Source organism: Canis aureus, chromosome 21 (genome assembly GCF_053574225.1).
Source record: "Canis aureus isolate CA01 chromosome 21, VMU_Caureus_v.1.0, whole genome shotgun sequence".
NCBI lineage: Eukaryota > Metazoa > Chordata > Mammalia > Carnivora > Canidae > Canis > Canis aureus.
In genome coordinates, this window is record NC_135631.1 from 30,536,959 (window position 1) to 30,556,586 (window position 19,628).

The window sequence follows — 19,628 nt, forward strand, 5'->3', positions numbered from 1 at the left end:
ACGCCCCAGACGCCCACTCACAGGCTCTGTGATCATGATTTATAAGACATATAAACTTGGGGGGACACAAACCAGGGGCCGCCAGATGCCTTGGGCCCATTGCACCCCATCAGAAAGGGGCCAGGATGATGCTTTGCCCGTTGACATATTGTGATACTGTGACTTGTAAGACATATACTTTTCTTCATCCCATTTTTGGCACAGAACCCCTAAAGCCTTGGGAATTTCTCTAGTGATCAAGGGGTTTTTGTTATGTTAATGAGGCGGCTTCCCTGACTACCAAGAGAGCCAAGCACCAGGCAGAGGGCTGGTTCTCTCCCAGCCCGGATCCTGGGGATGACCCCTGGGAATGGCCGCAGGGCTCAAGGCTGAGTTCAGTCCCCAAAGGCTGATGACTGAGTCAGTGCTGGCTGAATGACAAAGCCTCCGTGGAACCCTAAGGGCGAGGTTCTGAACCTCTGGCTTGGGGACCACGGGCTGACATGGGGACAGTGCTGTGCCTGGAATGGCCGTGGATGTCTCCCCACCCCTGGCCCTGGCATCTCTTCCATCTGGCTGCTCCCGACCCGCGTCCTTTCATGAGCTGCTGGGGACGCGGGAAGGAGAACGTCTCCCGACTCCGTGGGCCGCTCTTGCGAATCAGTACAACCAAGAGGTCACGGAGGGCTCCGGTGGCCCCACGTGGTCAGAGCACAGGTGCGGCCCCGGCTGGTGGCTGGGCCCTGGATTGGTGACGAGGGTCCAGGGACAGTCTGATAAAAATGAACCCTGGTCCGTGCCACCTGCTGTGCCCTTGTGCAGAAGGTGTCAGGACGGAGCTAACTCTAAGTGGTGCCAGGGCCCTGCTGGTGGGGTGTGTGGGGAAACCATCCCTCCCATCAGAACTGGTGAGCAGAACCCCTTTCTGGGCTCCATCTCTGGTGGTACCGCAGCACATTCTGTGCAAACCCCACACGGGCTGCAGATCCCATGAGAGATGGGCCCCTCGAGGGTCCTGGGGCAGGTGCAGGGGGCTAGAAACCTCAACAGCTCCAAGAGGCAGCTGCGAGAGATGCCTCAGGCACGTGCAACGGGGAGGCTGGGAAGCCAGCCAGCCTCTGAGTGACGAGTCTGGGCCCCTGAGCCACTGGCCAGCCTGGGGAGAGCAAGGACCCACACCCCAGCGGGCCAGGTGCCTGCACCCCCCGACCGGAGGCGTGGTTACCTCTTGGTGTTATAAGCTGTGTCCCGGGGCGTCTCCTCCAGCAGAGTCACGTAGCCAAGCACACAGGTGAGGATGAAGAGCACAGTCAGGGTGTGGGCTCGCCTGAAATCCAAACACACAGAGAATGTGTCAGCGCACAAAGCAGGACGACACCTGTGCCCGGCAGCGGAGGCAGAGCTCAGCCTTCAGTCACTGGTGGGGTGGCTCCTAGCTGGGTCTGCCTTTGCTGTGTCAGCCCATCAGTCAAGAGCGCCAAGCTGCCAGGAGAGCCGACGGCATCCTGGGACGTGCCCGGCTCTGCGCGGGGCAGGAGGGAACGTCTGCTGGTGGTGTCCGCAGCACGTGGCCATCGCGGAGAGAGAGGAGGCGCAGATAAATGTGGTGGTTTTCACTGAGCAGATAGGAGCAGCCTCAGGATTTGTGAAGCGCCACGTCTAAGAGGCTCGAAACAACAGCCCAAGACCCGAAGAGGTGAGAGAAAGGGTGACCAGGACTCGAAATGAGGAGGCGCGGCCCCCAGCAGTGCCGTTTACTCGGGAGACCTGGGCCTCAGCTCTCTGGCAGCCAGTGGGCACCTGCCCTGGACGCGGCCGCCGCCACTCAGGTACGCCACGCCCCACGTCACACACCACCTGGACCCTCTGCACCCTAACAGCTGCTTACAGCGGGAGTCGCGGACCCAGACCCCACGCGAGCAGAGCACGTCCCTGGAGGGGATGCAGCCCCCTGGAGCCTCAGGGTCCTGATCTTTGAGTGAGAATGCTTCCAACCTTGGGCGATTGTGTCCAGCAAACACGGCCTCCAGGAGCGAACCGAACACCGTCTGGGCAGGAACAAGGGGAAGGAGAGCAGCAGGCCCGCTCTAAGAGGACCGCTCCCCAAGTCCTCGGACAGAAACCAGGCCGCCGGGAACCAAGAAACGGCAATAGAAGCGGCACTTGCTAGTGATGTGCACCGTCCTCACCGGGCGCTCCAGGCGCCTAACTATTGGAGGCAGCCACCGCAGCACGTGCTCTGAGATGCTCCGAGGAGAGGCCAAGAGGGTCAGCGCGGACCCGGTGTGGCGGAGCCGGGGGCCAAGACAGCGAAGGCTGGGGAGGACTCACAGCCTTCCAGGGCGACACCGGAGACGTAACCTGATCCATCGCTTGCTCGGAGGTGGAGCATGCAACCAACCCCACCAACCCCGGTGTGAGAGGGGAACAGAAACAGGGAGAGGCACCAGCGAGAATGGGGCAAATTAACAAGGCAGGAAACAACAAATGTTGGAGAGGATGCGGAGAAAAGGGAACCCTCTTACACTGTTGGTGGGAATGTGAACTGGTGCAGCCACTCTGGAAAACTGTGTGGAGGTTCCTCAAACAGTTAAAAATATACCTGCCCTACGACCCAGCAATTGCACTGTTGGGGATTTACCCCAAAGATACAAATGCAATGAAACACCGGGACACCTGCACCCCAATGTTTATAGCAGCAATGGCCACAATAGCCAAACTGTGGAAGGAGCCTCGGTGTCCATCGAAAGATGAATGGATAAAGAAGATGTGGTTTATGTATACAATGGAATACTACTCAGCTATTAGAAATGACAAATACCCACCATTTGCTTCAACGTGGATGGAACTGGAGGGTATTATGCTGAGTGAAGTAAGTCAGTCGGAGAAGGACAAACATTACATGTTCTCATTCATTTGGGGAATATAAATAATAGTGAAAGGGAATATAAGGGAAGGGAGAAGAAATGTGTGGGAAATATCAGAAAGGGAAACAGAACGTAAAGACTGCTAACTCTGGGAAACGAACTAGGGGTGGTAGAAGGGGAGAAGGGCGGGGGGTGGGAGTGAATGGGTGACGGGCACTGGGGGTTATTCTGTATGTTAGTAAATTGAACACCAATAAAAAATAAATTAAAAAAAAAAAGAAAAAGAAACAGGGAGAGGGACAGAATGGCAGACGTGAACGTGTCAGTAACTGGGCGTGAGCTACCTATGGGGACAGCTAGACAACGGAGGCTGGTACACATGCAGCGCCGCATAGCCGTCGGGGAGCTCGGGGGGCTCGGGCACGCAGGCAAAGCCGGTCCCCAGCACTCGGGGCCACCTGGCCCTGTTTACGTGGCATCGTCCAAGGGCCACATGGTGGCCGAGACCAGGCACTCCATGCTCTGCCTGTGACATGGTGGCCGAGACCAGGCACTCCATGCTCTGCCTGTGACGACTGCTGCACTGATGCTCACGGGACAGAGGATTCTACAAAGTCAGATTTACTGTAGGTACTTTATGGAGGAAAATAAATAAAGATCTCTCAATTGTTACGGATCGACCATTCCTGGCACAAGGCGAGGGTCCAGGCAAGCGTGCAGAAGCGCCCTGCGCGGCGAGCAGGCGCGTGAGGCAGCGTGCCCGGCCACGCACCTCTGGGAAGGCACCACCCAGAGACCGGCACCGAGCAGGAATCTCTGGGGCCAAATTCCCATCCCCAGCAGTTTGGAGGAACCACAGGCTTCTCTGCAGGGCACACATTCCTCAGTGGGCCTCCGCAGAGAGGAAGCGCGGAGGGCTGCGGACCGCGTCCCCCATGGGGCTTCCCCCCCACAGGGCTCTAAGGAGGCTCAGGTCCCAGGGGCTCCGGGTGGGCAAAGCGCCCCCAGCAGGCTGATCGCCGGACGCAGGTGCACAGAAGCACCTGTGCAGGCATCCACCCAGGGAAGAGATGGGGCCGTGGCCCCAGGGGGCTCCTGGCAGGGCAGGGGTCTATGAGGGAACAGGGGCTCCTTCGCCCCAGCCTTGGGAGAACCGACAGAAAGATAGCGAACAGCCCACAAACCGGCATCAGACTCAAAAGGAAAAGAGGGAAGGTGACAAGTTCCGCAGGGCCAAGGGAACACCTCACGGCCACCGTGTGGCCCAGGACCCGCCTACGCTGCCTCAGGGCCACCAGCTCGCCAAGGGGCTGTGCACGACAGCTAATGGAGGTTGCTCCCCTCCCCCCCCCCCCCCCCCCCCCCCGCCTGGGGTCCTCACTCTGGGGCACAGAAGCCATCGTGAAGATGTGAAAGCCTTTTGTCCTGGATCTTTTTTTTTTTTTTTAAAGCAGGCTCCATGTGGAGCCCAACCCAGGGCCTGAACTCAGGACCCTGAGATTAAGAGACTTGATTGAGCCACCCAGGCGCCCCTGCCCTGTCCTGGGACTTAAAACCTGACCTCAACCCTCTGGTTTCTTTCACATTACTTCCCACCAACACACTAAGCTTCCTGTCGTTTCTTTGGGCTAAAACATATTCCCTGAGGAGCCCAGGGCAGCTCTGGTCATATATGGTTTCCATCCTCCCCAAAACAAGGATTCCCTGAAAAAAAAAAACTATTTGTCCGTCGGGATTAACGTTCTCAGGAAGAATTGGTGCTAAGTAGGCCTTCCTCTGCTCTGCTCTGAAGAGGGAACGAAACAGTCAAGGACCCAGAGAAGAGGACAGGGGACCACAGTCTCACAGCAGAACAAACTTCAGAACTGCTAAAATCAATTGCTAATACAAAATAAAATATTTATATTAAATTATGATGAAATCCACCTTTAAAACACTCCCCATTTCTGCACAACAAAATGCAAAGACAACCAACCGAAAGGGAGAAAATATTTGCAAATCATATGTCTGATAAGAAGCTCATATCCAAAATCCATGACGGACTCACACCACTCACAGCAAAACCCCAAACCTGACCACAAAATGGGTGGAAGACCTGAACAGACGCTTTTCCAAAGAGGACACCCAGGTGGCAAACGGACACAGGAAAAGATGCTCCACCTCACTCGGCACTGGCATCGGGGAAATACACATCAAAGCTACAGTGGGACACCACCTCGCACCATCAGGAAGCAACACGTGGTGGGGAGGACGCGGAGAAAGGGGAGCCCCCCATGCTGCGGGCGGGAACGCAGGCTGGCGTGGCCACCGTGGAAACGTGCAGAGGGTCCTCAAGAGGGTAACACAGGATCGCTGCAGGATCCAGTGATTCCACCGCAGGGTACTGGAAGGAAGCAAACCACCACGTTGTCCGTTACTGCAGCGTCACGAGCAGGAGCCCAGCAGGGAAGCACCCCAACGGGCTGTCACGTGCGTATTTATACGACGGAATATTACTTCGCCACAAATAGGAGAGAAACCTTGACGTCTGCAACACAGGTGGAAGCTGAGGGCATCGTGCTGAGACAAGTCACACAAGGAATGACAAACACCCGGTCATCTCTCTTACAGGTGGAACCTAAACACAAGACCAAACTCCTAGAGGAGCCCGAGCGGCTCAGCTGGCTGGGTGTCCGAATCTTGATTTTGGCTCAGGTCGCAATGTCAGGGTCGTGGGATTGAGCCTCGTGTCGTGTCGGGCTCCACGTGGAGCACGGGGCCTGCCTGATTCTCTCCCCCTGCCTCCCCCACCCCAGCTCGCACATGCACTCTCAAAACAACACAGAGAAACCAAACTCAGAACAGGCTGATGGTTGCAGGTGGGAAAATAATGAGGTTGCCTTCTTGATTAAAAAAAAGAAATTCCCTTTGCTGAATCACTTTATAAATTTCCTGTGCTGACCAATAGTGATGTTTAACAGGTGGTTCATCTGTGGTTCTGAGCACTTTCAACATATTCAGCATTACAGCATTTTGGTGAGGAAACAACATCAGCCCAGTTGTTTAAGGGCAGAAGAAAGCCGCAGACTCCCGGCCATCACGATGTTCGCGTGGTCAGGGCTCGACCCCGACAGAGCACTTTCAACAGGCAGCTTGTGGCAATAAGGAGAAGTCCCAGGACTGCATCCAGGGGAGACAGAGCTCCATTAATTCTGATTTTCAGACCATTGCTCAATCCATGGCCTGTGCTCCACTTCCGTTTCTCACTGTAAAGTCTGAATTTCCTGCGTTGACATTTTTCCTTGGAAAAAGACAAGGGACATCGTGGGAAAAGTGCAGATTTTATTACCAACTTTGCCTCTCAGTACACTTGAGGTCTTGAGCCACTTCCTCTTTCAGGTTTAATTTCCCCATCTTCAAACTGAGAATTGAAATACTGACTTGCAAATAACTGTAGAAAATAAAAGTATTACCTAGCAAGTTTGGCCAAAACAAAACCAACTCCCGTGTCTTACATGCAGCACCATCTCCACACGCGAGGAGGTACAGACCCAACGCTCCACAGGCAGACCTCCCCGTCCCTCCCAGACGCCTCCTTGCTCCACCCCTGACACCCGAGGAAGACAAGAGCATCCTTTGGTTTAGTGGCTAATAGATAACTCAGGGGAGATTTGGGTCCAGTGATCCAGGCCCAGGACCGAAGCGGCCGTAAATCCTGTGACTCTCCAGTCACTCAGCAAGGGCGAGGGCATGAGGACAGGACACCTGCCTCCCGGCCACTCTCAGTGGAAACACCCAAATGTCAGTCCCTCTCTAAAGACGACCACACTCATTATGCCAAGTAGGCAGAAAGGCAGGCCCGCCAAACCAATTAGAGGAAACACGAAGGTGTGGCTGGCACGCAGAGCATAAGGAAGCCTCTGCCAGGAAGGGCCAGGGCCAGAGGGCCTGCCCCAGGCATGCAAGAGGTGCCCGTGGTCATGCCACTGATCCTCCGGCCTGCTGACCGATAGGACCACATAGGTATCAGCTGTGGAGTTGAGCTTTCCAGTTGTGGGCAAAGCTGGCAAAGCCCTGGCCCATGATGACTGAGAAAAGCATTTTCAAAAACCTGGGGCTCTCGCGGCTGCGCTGACACACTGCGCACAGCAGTCTCGAGGGTCACTGAGGTGCTGGCTCAGGGCCTGGGGTCACCAGGTGCGCTCCCCTGAAGTGTCACAACCATCCCTTGCCTCCTGCCTTGGGAGCTGGTCAGGAAGCGTGCTATCCCGTTGCAATTCACCCAATGTCCATCTCCAGACGGCAACGTTCGGTAGCACCTCTTCAGGACATCAGGTCCCCTAGTGTCTCCCAGATGATCTTTAGAAAATGAGAGTCAAGACAGCTGTGTGCCATTCCCGAGTCTGGTGCTATGTGGCCCCAGATGTTCCACCCTGGAGACCGGCACAACCGGTAGATGGGGTGGTGTTCTTGCCACTGGCAGACCCAGTAGTGCTCACGCCCCCTCTTGGGAGGGCAGCCCGGCCTCCAGCTCCAAGGTGCAGGCAAACCCTGACCCTACTTATATACCCTGTGGCCAACAAGTGGTAACAGACACTCCGAGTCCTCCTACGTGGCCCAGCACAACCCCCAGCATGGGCACCTTTTAGAAAACTGAGTAGTCTTGGGACATAAAATCATTTCGATAAACACATGCTTTTAGTCTTCATGCGGGTTGTTTCATTATTAAAGTCCTCTAAAACATAAAATAAAAGCTTTTAGAACACCAACACAAGACAGCGAGAGGAACTTTGGAAGCTGGCAACTGGCTAAGCTCTGCAGGTAAGAATAAGTAACTCTTACCAGGCAGGCATCTGGTTACCTGCCTTGGGGAAACGTGAAGCTCCGTCCCCTCCACAGGTGAGGGGAAGGCCTGGGATGCAGCAGGGCCTAGAGCACAGACCACAGCAAGACCCAGCGCCAGGGCGCAGCACAGCTCACCGCAGCGGGGGCAGGCAGGAGCCACGCACCGGGAGGCCCACCAGGCAGGTACCACCTGCCCGCCCGTCGCACCGCCTCCTGGTCCCATCAGCCCTCCTCGTAGGTGAGCTCAGCTACAGCAGGCATCTGTGTGTCCAACTCCTGGCGACCAAGCAGCCTCGTGGGCAGGGCCCCGGCTTCTAAAGCAACGAGCAGGAGCCTTTCCCTGGACCGGGTGATATGTGTGCTCCGCGCCCCTCAGCGCCGCTCCAGCCAGGGCACTTGATTCCTGAGGCTCCAGTCTTCTGCCGGGATCTAAGCTTGTTCAGCTCTCTGCTGCAATCCGGTGGCCGGCACCCAGCTGGGGAAACAGCAGCAAGCCGGGTGCGGTCCAGGAGGGCCTTCCTCCTGCGGTTGGCGGGGCCTGCGGCGGCGGAGACCTGACCCTGTCCCGTCCACGACTCGGCGGCCGCCGGACGCCTTGGGTTCCCGAGGCAGGGCAGGGAGGGCAGCGGCTGCGGGCACCCCCGGGGAAGACACCGATGTCACCCATGTCATCCAGGTGCAGGCTGCACCCCCGCCCACGCCGGCCTCCTGCGGTCTTCGCCCGAGGCTCGCGGCCCCTCATCAGGCCTCCGTAACCACCCCACGGCGGGGTGCTCCGCCGGCTGCGCAGGACCCGCGCGTGCGGCCAAGGAAAGCCCGACCCTCGCGACCCTCGCGACCCTCGCCGACCCGACCCTCGCCGAGCGGGCTTCCCAGCACGTGGGACGCTCTCCGACGGGGCGGGGGCCGGGCCGCCCCAAGGTCACGGGCTCTCTGCGCATGCGCCCCGCCTGCCCCGCGCGAGGGGTCGCGCCCTCGGCGCCCGCGCTGGGCTCCGAGCAGCGCCGGGAACGCGCGGCGGGGGGGGGGGGGGGGGAGGGGAGGGGGAGGCGGGGCGGCCGGGGGGGAGGGGGAGGCGGGGCCTCCGGCGTCGGGCGGGGTCGCGGCGCCCCCCAGCCCTCGCGCCCCCGGCCGCCCTTACCAGAAGAAGGTGTTGGTGCCGTCGTCGTACACCTCGGACTCGGTGCTGCGGCGGCCGCCCCCCCGCTCCGCGCCCGCGCCCGCGCCGTCCGGCGGCTCCTCCAGCGAGGCCTTGCCCGCCGGCACCGGCGACCCCGGCCGCGGCCCCCCGGCGCCTCTGCGCTCGCCCCTCCGCATGGCGCCCGCCCAGCCGCTCCGCCCCGCGCCTTGACCCCACGCACCGCGGGTCACCGCGAGGGCGCGCGGCGCTCGGCGCGGGGAGCGCCGGGAAGGGGTCGCGGCGCGGCCTCGGCGGGGTCTCGGGAGAGCGCGGGCAGGGGGCGGCTCGGAGACGGGGGGCGGGGCATTGTGGGGCTTGTAGTCCGCGCGCCCGGGCCGCGGGGCACGCTGGGCCTCGTAGTCTCCGACGCCGCGGCTCCGAAGCAGTGCTCGCTGGGAAGGATGCCGCCTGGTTGCTAGGAAACCGGAGCCGGCTGGCCGGGTGGCGGGGTGGCGGGGCGGTGGGGCGGCGGGGCGGTGGGGCGGCGGGGCGTCGCCCCCGGTCCGGCCCCCGAGCCCGTCCGCGCTGCCCTGGAGCGTCCTGCCGCCGCGAGCCCGGCTCCCTCTGGGGCGCCTCCCCGCCTTCTACCCCCGGGCGAGCCCCGGCCCGGCCGCTGCGGACTCCGCGCTGCAGGGTCGCCGGCAGCCAGAGGGTCCCCCCTGGGGTCTCCAGGGGCAGAAGGGCCTGGAGCGTTCGGGTTCACTCAAGTGGTAACGGAACCAGCCCCCCACGCACACACAGTTAGCTCCCAGCCACTGGGAAACACAGTGGAGGCTCCTCGGAGGCTTGGGGGGACCTGACCCAGCACCCCTCCCAGGGATACCAGGTGACCCAGCACCCCGTCCCAGGGATACCAGGTGACCCAGCACCCCGTTCCAGGGATACCAGGTGACCCAGCACCCCGTCCCAGGGATACCAGGTGACCCAGCACCCCTCCCAGGGATACCAGGTGACCCAGCGCCCCATCCCAGGGATACACCCAGTGGGGAGATGATGACCTCTCAGAGCACATCTGGCTGTGCAGAGCAGCATCCCCCATCAGAGCCAAAGGGGGAAACAACCTAATTCCCCCAAGTACTAAATGAATACACAAAATGTCTACCATACAATGGAAAGGTATTTGGCCCTAAAAATGGAATGAAGTTCTGACACGTGCTACAATAGGGGTGAACCTTGAAAACATGATGCTCAGTGGAAGGAGCCAGTCATAAAAGATGGCACATCATATGATCTGTCTAGACAAAATACCAGTAGAGGCAGAAAGGTAAGGAAAGGGAACGGGGTGGGGAAGGGGTGATTGCTGAAGACTGGGTTTCACAGTCTTTTCCAAACTGAAAATATTCTGACATTGACCATAGTGACTATCTGTGAATATATTAAAATCTACCGACCTCTACATTTTAAATTAGTCAATTATATGGTATGTGAATTATATGTCAAAAAAGCTGTTATTAATATGTATGCATGTGTAGATATTGTTGATCCTAAAAATAAAACTGCCCGTTATTTTGCAAGCAAAATGGGTTTATTCTGGAATAAAATTGCAACCTAGGACAAACCGGCTGCAAGAAAACCAAGGCGAGTCCTGGGGACAGGAGGGAGGTTCACTCTTTTCTAGAGGACGGGGGAGAGCTGTTATAGAGGGAAAGCCCGCTGCAGTGGGCTGAGAGTTGGGGTACAGTGGCTTCTCGTGGGCTGGGCTGTTGCCCCAGGAAGAGAAAAGCCTCCTTCCTCCTGCGGGGTCTGAGGAGTAGCCACCTGCTGGCTCTGCAGTGGCCAAGCGCCCCGGTAGGCAGGAGCACTCCCCCTGCCGGCCTCCTGCCTCCGTTCTACACTTGTTAATTTTCGCATTTCTCTCTTTGGATCAGATCATTCTTTGAAAGCATCTTGATCAAGCGTGATGCTTTTGTTCCTCGGTGCCAGGCAGGACCTTTTCCGATTGTCATGTTCCATGTGGGGGGCGGGGGGTGCACAGCACTTGGAAAGCATTTCAGGCCACATTCAAGTAGTGAGGACGGTCAGGAGGGAGACCCCTCACGCACTTCCCATCTCTAGTCCGTATTTACCAAGTCCTAAGAATTGGAGATCATGTGTCAAGTACATCATTTTTACAAAAGTTGGACAGGCAACAAAATGCAAAACTTAATCACACGAAGCAGGAGGAGTAACACTGCAATTCCAAATTGTGTGATGGTGCTGAGCTAGGACCCTCGGTCTGAAAGTAGCCGACTTATATTTGTTGGCACTTACTCTGCCTTAGGGCGGAAGGGTTCTCCCCACGGAGGCAAACTGGGAGTCACCCATGCCTCCTGGAAGTCCCCACTTGAAGCAGCCACGAGAGGAGAATGGTGAATACAGCAGGAGCACGCAGAGGGAATCAGGTGCATTTGGGGAGATACGGTGCAGGTGTCAACACGAAGCAATAGTGGATGAACTTTCTTGCAAAAATAGCAAAACTTCAAAGATTTATTAAAACAGTGTTGTTGGGCCACCTGGCTGGCTCAGCGGTGGAGCGTCTCCTTCAGCTCAGGGCCTGACCCGGGGGTCCTGGGATCGAGTCCCACACCAGGCTCCCTGCGGGGACCCTGCTTCTCCCTCTGCCTGTGCCTCTGCCTCTCTCTTTGTATCTCTCATGAATAAATAAAATCTTTAAAAAAAAAAAGTGTTGTTCTCTCGAAAGAACTGTATGGAAATGAATGCTATCCAATAGGACAGTCTGGAAGTTTGGAAATTCAGAGGCCAGGAATTTCGGGTGGGAATCCAGAGCCGGACGCTAGTCCGGATGAGAGAAAGACTTGTGAATTCTGAAATCGTAACCCTTCAGAAAAAACAACTTGAAAAGATCAATTTGTCACAGGATCATGATGAGACTGTTTCCAAAAGTCCATAATCAAAAAAGATTTTCCACGTCTCAAGGGTTTGGGAAACGCAGCCAAGGACACTGTCTTTCCAGGCGAGAGACGCAGCAGCAGTGAGACAGGTACGCAGGCCTCCAGACACCTGGGGAAGCATCTGGTCAGAGGTCGTCTACTGCCCCGCCAGGAAATCTTTTTATTTTTTAAGATTTTATTTATTTGAGAGAGAGCACGGGATGGGGAGGCGGGGAGGGAGAGGGGTGAACAGACTCCCCCTGAGCAGGGAGCACAAGGCGGGCCTGGATCCCAGGACCCTGAGATCAGGAGCTGAGCCCCCAGGCCCCCCAGGAAACCTTTTACTTTCAGGTCACCGGGGGCTTTGCGGGGCTAGGCAGGGGCTGGCGCTTCCTTCAGGTGCTCAGGTGACTCCAAGAGCTCTTCCCTGGGGGTTAGCTGCACAAGGGTTGGCTCAGAGTTCCTGACAAGGGCCTTTCCAGAGCGTCTTCCTGGGGTGTCTTCTCGTCAATGAAATCTCAGGTTGCATTACGCGAGGCACACGGTGGAAGGATTGCTCCGCCAAAGCGCAGCTGCTTCGAGTAGAAGCAAGCAGGCCTCAGCGACATGGCCTCGCGTCCTTCCATCGGCTGTGGGGCAGAGGAGGCAAGGCAAGCGCACGGGGACACTGGGGCGCGGAGGCTGCCTGGGGGGACAGCGAGGGGGGGTCCCCAGGCGGGTCTCCGGTTTAGTTGGACCAATGCCGGTTCTCTGGGCCAAGCTGCTGGGGGTCTCTACCAACTGTGCCAGCTGAGTCGCAATCGTGCCCTTTGTGCATCACGGGCCTGAGGCCTGGGCGTGTGCACCGTGGGCGGAGCGGGCCCCTGGCCGCCGTGGCTCGAGACGGGCGCCAGGCAGGGCTGACCCTTCCCGGCAGGTGAGCCGCAGCACACGCCGCGGCCACCCGGGTCCAGAGGGAAAACACACCAACCGCGACCCAAACATATTTACGCCCCGAGACAGATATGACATCCGCTGGCATGGATGGGGGTTCCGTGGGCCGCACTCCGCACAGGCCCGACCAGCTGGCCGGCGCTGGTGGGCTGGTGGCCTTACTGGTCTTCCCCACCGGCTGGTGGCCTTATTGGTCGTCCCCACCAACGCCGGCTCACAGATGCGGTCGTCTTGCCCGTGGGTTAGATGCTTGCACGGTGGGAAGTGGTAGGAAGCTTAGAATCGCTGGTGCGGTTGGATTATTATTTGGTCCAAACCAGAGTTCTCTCCTCCTATCAAACCAACAATTATTGGATTTCCAGTATTATGTTTCCCCCTTCTGGGATCAACGGTTGGGCATCCCTGGTCAATTTTTCCACATTATTGTGTGGAAGGACGTCCTTTGGACCAGAGGTTTGGCTATTGGTCTCTTTGAGAGCAGGATCTTGTGTTTTTTTTTTTTTTTTAAGAAAGATTTTATTTTATTTATTCATGATAGAGACAGAGAGAGGCAGAGACACAGGCAGAGGGAGAAGCAGGCTCCATGCAGGGAGCCCGACACAGGATTCGATCCCGGGTCTCCAGGATCACACCCCGGGCCGAAGGCAGGCGCTAAACCGCTGTGCCACCCAGGCTGCCCTTTCTTGGGGTTTTATTTGTGTGTGTGTGTGTGTGTGTGTGTGTGTGTAAATGTCAGTGAGGCAGTTCCTCAGCCCCCAGGGAGTTGAGCCTGGAATGCCCAGGAACCCTAAACATAAGCAGAGCCACTGGCAAAAGTACGGCATTTAATAAACTGCACGGAGGAGCCATTGAAATTTTAGCTCCATTGGAGGCAAGGGTGCCTTGCCTGTGATATTCCTGTGATATTCACGAATTCACGTTCGTGATATTCCTGTGATATTCCAGAATCGTGACCTACCCCCTCAAAACGTGCCGGTGTCTCATGTAGGCTGTTGGCCGAAGTAGCCGAAGGAAAGGTGCCGCCTCGGTGACTCCAAGCGGGAGTCGCAGTCACGTACCCAACACGATCTCTACCATTTTCATCCCTTAGGTGAGAAGCACCAGGAAACCACGGAAAGTCTGCATTGGTTGGAGGAATTCCCTCTATGTCGCCCCAAGGAGTCAACAGGGATCTGTGAGCATTAAGCGGTCGGGAGGGCTTTCATCTGGATCCAGATGCAGTCCCCGTTTTTGAGGTGGGATCACAGGAGTATCTAACCTGGGGGTTTGTCTTCGGAGACCAAATCCCTTTAAGGCCAGAAGGTGTGACAGGTAGATGCTGTTTCCTATGGAGAGGTTTTGGGTGGCGGGGGGCAGAGAAGGAAATACTCTTAGAGCCTGAAGGAAACACTCCATCATCTGAATCCGCTTCAGTCAGAGGGACTCGGGGACTCGGGGCTGTGGGTCCAGGCGTGTCGCTCTGCCCAGGAGGGCAGGACGCCGCCTGGGTCAGCCCCGTCTGCCGGAATTCCAAGAGATGCTCAGCAAGGTCCCTCGCGGGGCACCTCGATGTCAGGGGAATGTGAGGGTTCGGGACAACGGGGGGATGGAGAGGTGACAAGGCCGTTTACTGCTCACAGGTCCTGGACGAGCCTCCATCTTCAGTGGTAGGGTTTCCCGAGGGGTGAACCTGTTGGCCTGTTACGGGACATAATGAGGCCCTGAGCCTCTGTAAGCCCTTGAAGGGTTTCCTTATCTATAGGAAGTTCATTAATTCTGAGAAGGGTTTTAGAGGAATCTATTTCAGTCTTTCTGGGAGGCGCTCTGTGGATTCTGACCATATCAGCGGAAGATTTCGCAAATAAGGAAGACGGTCACTGATCTAACAGGGACAAATGGTCAATGTCCCCAGAATGTAATGCCGTATAGGGGCGATAATGCTATCAGGGGCTGGTATTTGCGAGAGTAGAAAATTGAGAATGGGGTGGTCTTTCTTTCAGGTGACTCACCGAGGGTGCCCACAAGCTGGTTTGCCATAATCCCTAAGTCCGGAGTGGACATAGTTTCCTGTTCCACCTTGGTCCTGTTAGCGGCGAGAGAACGATCCCGGTGCAGCCTGCTAGTAAACACGGACACGATGCTGCCGGGTTGGATTCAGCATCCACAGGGAGACCAGGGTGGCCTTTGAAGACAGTGTGGAGTCAGGTAGATAGTCATGAACATTTTCATCAGGCTTTTCTGTGTAAGCTTGAATCCTGTCCAGTCAGCAGGCTTAGGAAGAGGTACTGTAATCCTTTGGTGGAGATTTCTAGCGAGTTCTAGCACTTTGCCAAAACTTAGGCATCTGTTTCTCTCAATCCTTTTCAGGGTGCTCCCATTGAGCTGGTTTCATCCAGCGTTTGGTCTGACCCTCAGCAGCAAGCATGTGGACCAATTGATACAAATCTGAGAAATCAGATCAGTAAGTTTGAATAACTGTGTTAAATCTTCAGCAAACATATAGGGTCCTTAGTCACTTTGGGAAATTGTTTCAGTACAGCTCCAAATTCAGCCTTAGTCCGGGCAGCATAAGCCATTTGGCATTCATTTGGACCTCCAGCAGAGTTTACTTTAGAGGGGTAGGTGTTAATAGGGTCAGGAGAGGAGGGGTGGGGAGAGGTTTGGAGGTAAAGGGAAGCTCAGTGAAAGGATTAGAAGGAGGAATGGGTATAGGGGAGGGGAGGGCCAGTGCCAAAGGAAGAGGGAAAAGGCTCCAGAGGCAGGGCCCGAGTATAAGGTGGCCCCACCTGTCTGGAGACAAAGAGGATGGGAAGGGGAAGAGGCCTCAGAAGCCCCGTTGACTTCTTACGGTTGTTTGTCTCTTTGCAAAATACTATTTCTAAATTAACTGAGGCGAACAAACTTTGAATCCTAAAAATGTTTGGAAGCCTTGAGGTACCAATTAAAATAAGCATCCAATTCAGTGTTGACAAACACACATCCAGCCATGGCTGTCCAATTCCATTGTGAGAAAAGTCAATTTGGGGAGATGGGAAGTTCCCCACGATGGCTGTTGAGGTTGTGAATGCCTTTTGGTTGAGTCAGTCCATTTAGTTAAGAATGCACACGAGGAGGGGCCACCAGTCTGAAACCTAGAACTGGCTGAGGTCCCAGAAGTGTGGGGGCAAGGCCGTCCTCACAGCATTTTGATCGCTGGGATCCCACTTCCCAGAGGCTTTTCTCTAGAGGGAAGAGAACAATGTCTAAATGGCACAGTTCCAGTAGGAACAGCCTAGCTCTAGAAAGGAGTCAGACCAAAGGCCAAACGAGTACTCTCAGGAAGGACAAAGCCTTAAAACAGGTCCTGAATAAAGGCTGGAGAGCTCAGAACAGAGAATGAAGCTCACGTCTAGGAGACGACTTATTCTCAAACCCCAGGGCCGGCAAGAGAGCAGCAAGCCTGACCAGGTCTGTGGGGACCGGCACCTGTGTGTGTGCTCACCAGCCTCAGAGCCGCTGGAGGTAGCTGCCTGCGTCCCACTTCTGACACCAGGTAAAGTTTTCCTTAAAAATAACACTGCCAGCTATTTTACCAACAAAATGGGTTTATTCAGGAGAGTGGAAAATTGTAGTTTGGGACAATCAAGCTATGACAAAACCGTAGGCATGTCCAGAGGACGGAGGAGAGAGATGCTCCTTTATAGATTGGGGTACGGGGGGATGGGAGGGGCTGTTGTAAAGGAGAAGTCCTGGAGTCACCTGGGAGTTGGGAGTGTCGTGGCTTCTCATTGGTTAGCCTGCCACTGTCTGTCAGGGGTGGGGGTGCTGTACTCTCCCTGGTTGGGCTGTGCTCCCCCTGGATGCGCTGTGCTCTCCCTGGATGGACTGTACATTACCTGGATGGGATGTGCTCCCTCTGGACGGGCTGTGCTCCCGTGGACGGGCTGTGCTCCCTCTGAACGGGCTATGCTCCCCCTGGACGGGCTGTGCTCCCTCTGGACGGGCTTTTCTCTCCCTGGATGGGCTGTGCTCTCCCTGGTTGGGCTGTGCTCCCCCTGGTTGGGCTGTGCTCTCTTTGGACGGGCTGTGCTCCCCCTGGATAGGCTATGCTCCCCATGGACAGGCTGCGCTCCCAGGGCTGTGCTGTCGGGGATGGAGGAGCCCGTCCCTCCTCCACTGGCCTCCTCCACGTTGGGAGCCTCCCTCTTGTCTTCGACATGTCTCTCTGTCAGCTGTGCATTCCTGGCTCCCCGCCCACCGCCCACCTGCGGGATCCGTCAGCCTCCTGGGAGGCCAGGCGTCGGCAGCTGTGCCAGGAAACGCAGTGCGGGAGGTGCACTCGGGGCCATGGGCCGGTGCCAGGGACCCTGTGTAGGATGGTGTCGGGGCCCACCCTGCTTGTCAGCTGCAGAGCCAACAGGAGGAGACACGGCTCACAGGTGGACGCTGCTTTACAGCCTGAGAGGAGGAGACGACAGCCCCGCCCCGGCCAGCTCCCGGGGCACTCTGTGGACTCCCATTTACAGCGGCCCCTTTCTCCGGGAGACTTTGCTCTCTGCGGCTCCAGAGACTTGCCTGTCCCAGACGGTGACCGTCTGCTCTTCCCAAGTAAAGTCATTCTGCTGGTAAAACACCCAACAGTTTGATTTCTGGGGCCCGGTCGCTGCCCTCCGCCTGGCCCCGGCCCTGACCCCCCCAACCTGGCCCCCCTAAGTACATGTGCAAGTGAGGGCGAGGAGACCGGAGAGGATGGCCAGGGAGCCCCCTTTGCTCTGTCCTGACGGCCGCAGGGAGGCCAGATGAGGTCAGGGCCACCTGTTTGCACAGCGGGTGAGCAGGACCCTGCTCCCCCCTGCACTGGCCTTCACAGACTGACGCGGGCCCCCAGAGGCCAGCTCCCGCCCCCCTCCTGTCCAGCAGGTCATCATCCTACCCCGGGGGCCCAGAGCCATCCTTCAGGACCTCTCTTCTCCACCCCAGCTGGTGGCACATTTCCAGGGCCGTGCTCCGCGGTTGCTTCCTGGGTAGGGGTGTTTGTCCCAAACTGTGCTGGGAGCCACCCCCTTCCTGCACGGACAGGGCCCCCACCTTGGCAGGGCCGGTCAGGGGCGGGCCGGATCCCAGGAGCCAAGGCCTGCCGAGGGGTGGGGGGAGCGGGCTAGGGCCCGTTGTGGGTGGGGCCGGGGTAGAACTGCGCAGGGGCTGGGCCAGGGCCCCAGGGGTGCCCTCTGCCCTGAGCGCATCCACGTGGTAGTTAACTGCCACCAGGCTCTGGCCTCGCGCCAGGAGGGCTCCCGACACTTACAACTGCTCACTCTTGTGATCTCTGCGCCCCCTTGGGCTCTATTTTAATCTCTGGCTGAGAGATGGAGACACTGAAGCAGCAGATGGTCTGGGATGCCCTCGCCCCGCCCTGTGCCTCGGCGCCTTCTCCCCGCAGGACCCTTGATGCTTGACCGTCCTGCAGCTTTGCCCCCGAGTCTGCTCTTACGGTCTCAGTGGCACCGGGTCCCCGGGTCCCCGTCCTGACCACTGTCCTCTGGCTGCGGCAGCCTGGGCCGAGTAGTCCCTTCAGACAGCGGGGCCCGGGGCCATCGCCTGGTGCCTTGGGCTTGCGACTCGGCGGGAGGCAGCGGGACTTGCCCCGCGTGGAGAAGGGCCGGGGGCTCAGAGGTGATGGCCTCGAGCCCCGGGCAGCAGGGCTGCAAGGCAGCCCCCCCGCCCCCCCGGCCTTCCTCAAACTCCGCTGGTCCTTGAAGGGAGCGCAGAGGGTGGCTTCCCCGGCTGCAGGACTCACTCTCCACTCACTCTCGGTGTAGACACCGAGTATCGAGTATCGACAGAGTGCTCCCCTACAGTGTCCCTGTGGCAAGGGGGAGGGCGCTGTGGGCAAGGAAGGAGCAGCAACTGTGCAAAGGAGAGTGAAGCGCGGCCTGTGCCACCCGCGGTCCCCCAGGGCTGGCGGCGGGATGGGGCGCTGCGCCCTGGGCTCAGGCAGGGACGGCTCTCCGCTCCTTCGGGCGCAAGCCAGGAGCTGGGGAGCCTGAAGGCCCAGAGGCGTTTGGGGGCGGCACTAGGAGGACAGAACTGTCCCTGGGGCGAGGACAGCAGGTGCTGGGGGCCCCACCCTGAAGCTCTGGGGCGACAGGAGGCACCAGTGGCCGGCAGACCCGGGGGGCAGGGGCCCGGCCTGGGAAGGGGGTCCTCCCTGCAGGGCCCCACACAGGTGCTGTGGGCCAGAGGCCAGAGGGGGCCTGGGAGGCCGGCTGCAGCTGCCGAGGCTGCTAGCCTTGGAGAAGGATCCTCAGGGACACTCCCAGGGCCTTTGGGCCGCACCTGACGGGGCCACGGGCAGAGGGAGCCGCGGATGAGGGTAACTGGCCCTGGAACCTGCGGCCCCTGGCAGGTACTGGGGAGGCGCCGCGGCACCATCCCTCCAGGATTCTGGGTCTTCCTCACATGTCAACGCCCTCGCGAGCGACCCTCGTCCCCACTGCCCCCCCACCCCCGAGGTGTACAGTCCCTTGCCCCCACCACCCCAGGCCGGCAGGGAGCAGCTCCTCCTGCTTTAGTAAAACCTCCGTGTTGCACCGCAGACGCCTCCGGGACTCCGGGCCGTGGGCTCTGGACCCCACAAAGCTCACCGACGTCCCCAAACTACATCACACGTGGGCCCGTGGGGTTGGGAGGGCAGAGGCCCGAGGTGAGGACAAGCAGCGCTCGCTCCTGCTCGCAGGACTTGGCCGGGGGCCCTCCGGGGGCCCTGCCGTCCTGGCTTCCTCCACGGCATGGCCACCGGCCCCCCGGTTAGGGGTCAGGGTGGCCTCGGAGGCAGCAGGCCTCCTGCTGCACTTCGGCCCCTCAGACGAAGAGGCCACGCGAGCAGGGAGCTCGGCAGAGGAGGGAAGAGGAGCTGGGTCTGCGGTCCCCGGGGGCAGCAGGAGGCCCAGGCCTGGGTCGGATCAGTGCTGCCAGCCGCCAGGTGGCCACCCGGCCTGCAAGGGGCTGGTCCCCTGT

The 19,628-nt window shown here is 58.4% G+C and overlaps 1 protein-coding gene and 1 long non-coding RNA gene across 10 annotated transcripts in view; one reads left to right on the forward strand and one right to left on the reverse strand.

Moving 5' to 3' along the window:
- PTDSS2 (phosphatidylserine synthase 2) overlaps positions 1 to 9,002 on the reverse strand; it is a 21,036-nt gene extending 12,034 nt beyond the window's left edge. Inside the window, exons 1-2 of one of the 2 annotated variants that reach the window (XM_077863751.1) lie at positions 8,812 to 9,002; positions 1,205 to 1,306 (exon numbers count right to left, since the gene is read on the reverse strand). In XM_077863751.1, the coding sequence (XP_077719877.1) occupies positions 1,205 to 1,306; positions 8,812 to 8,987 (278 nt within the window). In that variant the 5' untranslated portion in view covers positions 8,988 to 9,002. Of the gene's footprint in view, positions 1 to 1,204; positions 1,307 to 4,941; positions 7,733 to 8,811 lie in introns of those variants that run through there. The other variant, XM_077863752.1, reaches the window with a different exon arrangement.
- Positions 9,003 to 9,294: 292 nt separating this feature from the next.
- On the forward strand, positions 9,295 to 17,244 carry LOC144292857 (uncharacterized). Of its 8 annotated transcripts, none has more exons than XR_013360251.1 (7): positions 9,295 to 9,560; positions 10,015 to 10,114; positions 13,599 to 13,888; positions 14,633 to 14,837; positions 15,000 to 15,093; positions 16,050 to 16,164; positions 16,844 to 17,244. It is a non-coding gene; the product is annotated as an uncharacterized LOC144292857 (long non-coding RNA). The 8 variants fall into 8 exon arrangements; XR_013360250.1 differs by having other exon boundaries at positions 13,599 to 13,827; XR_013360253.1 differs by having other exon boundaries at positions 13,599 to 13,743; positions 14,633 to 14,914.
- Positions 17,245 to 19,628: the final 2,384 nt, after the last annotated feature.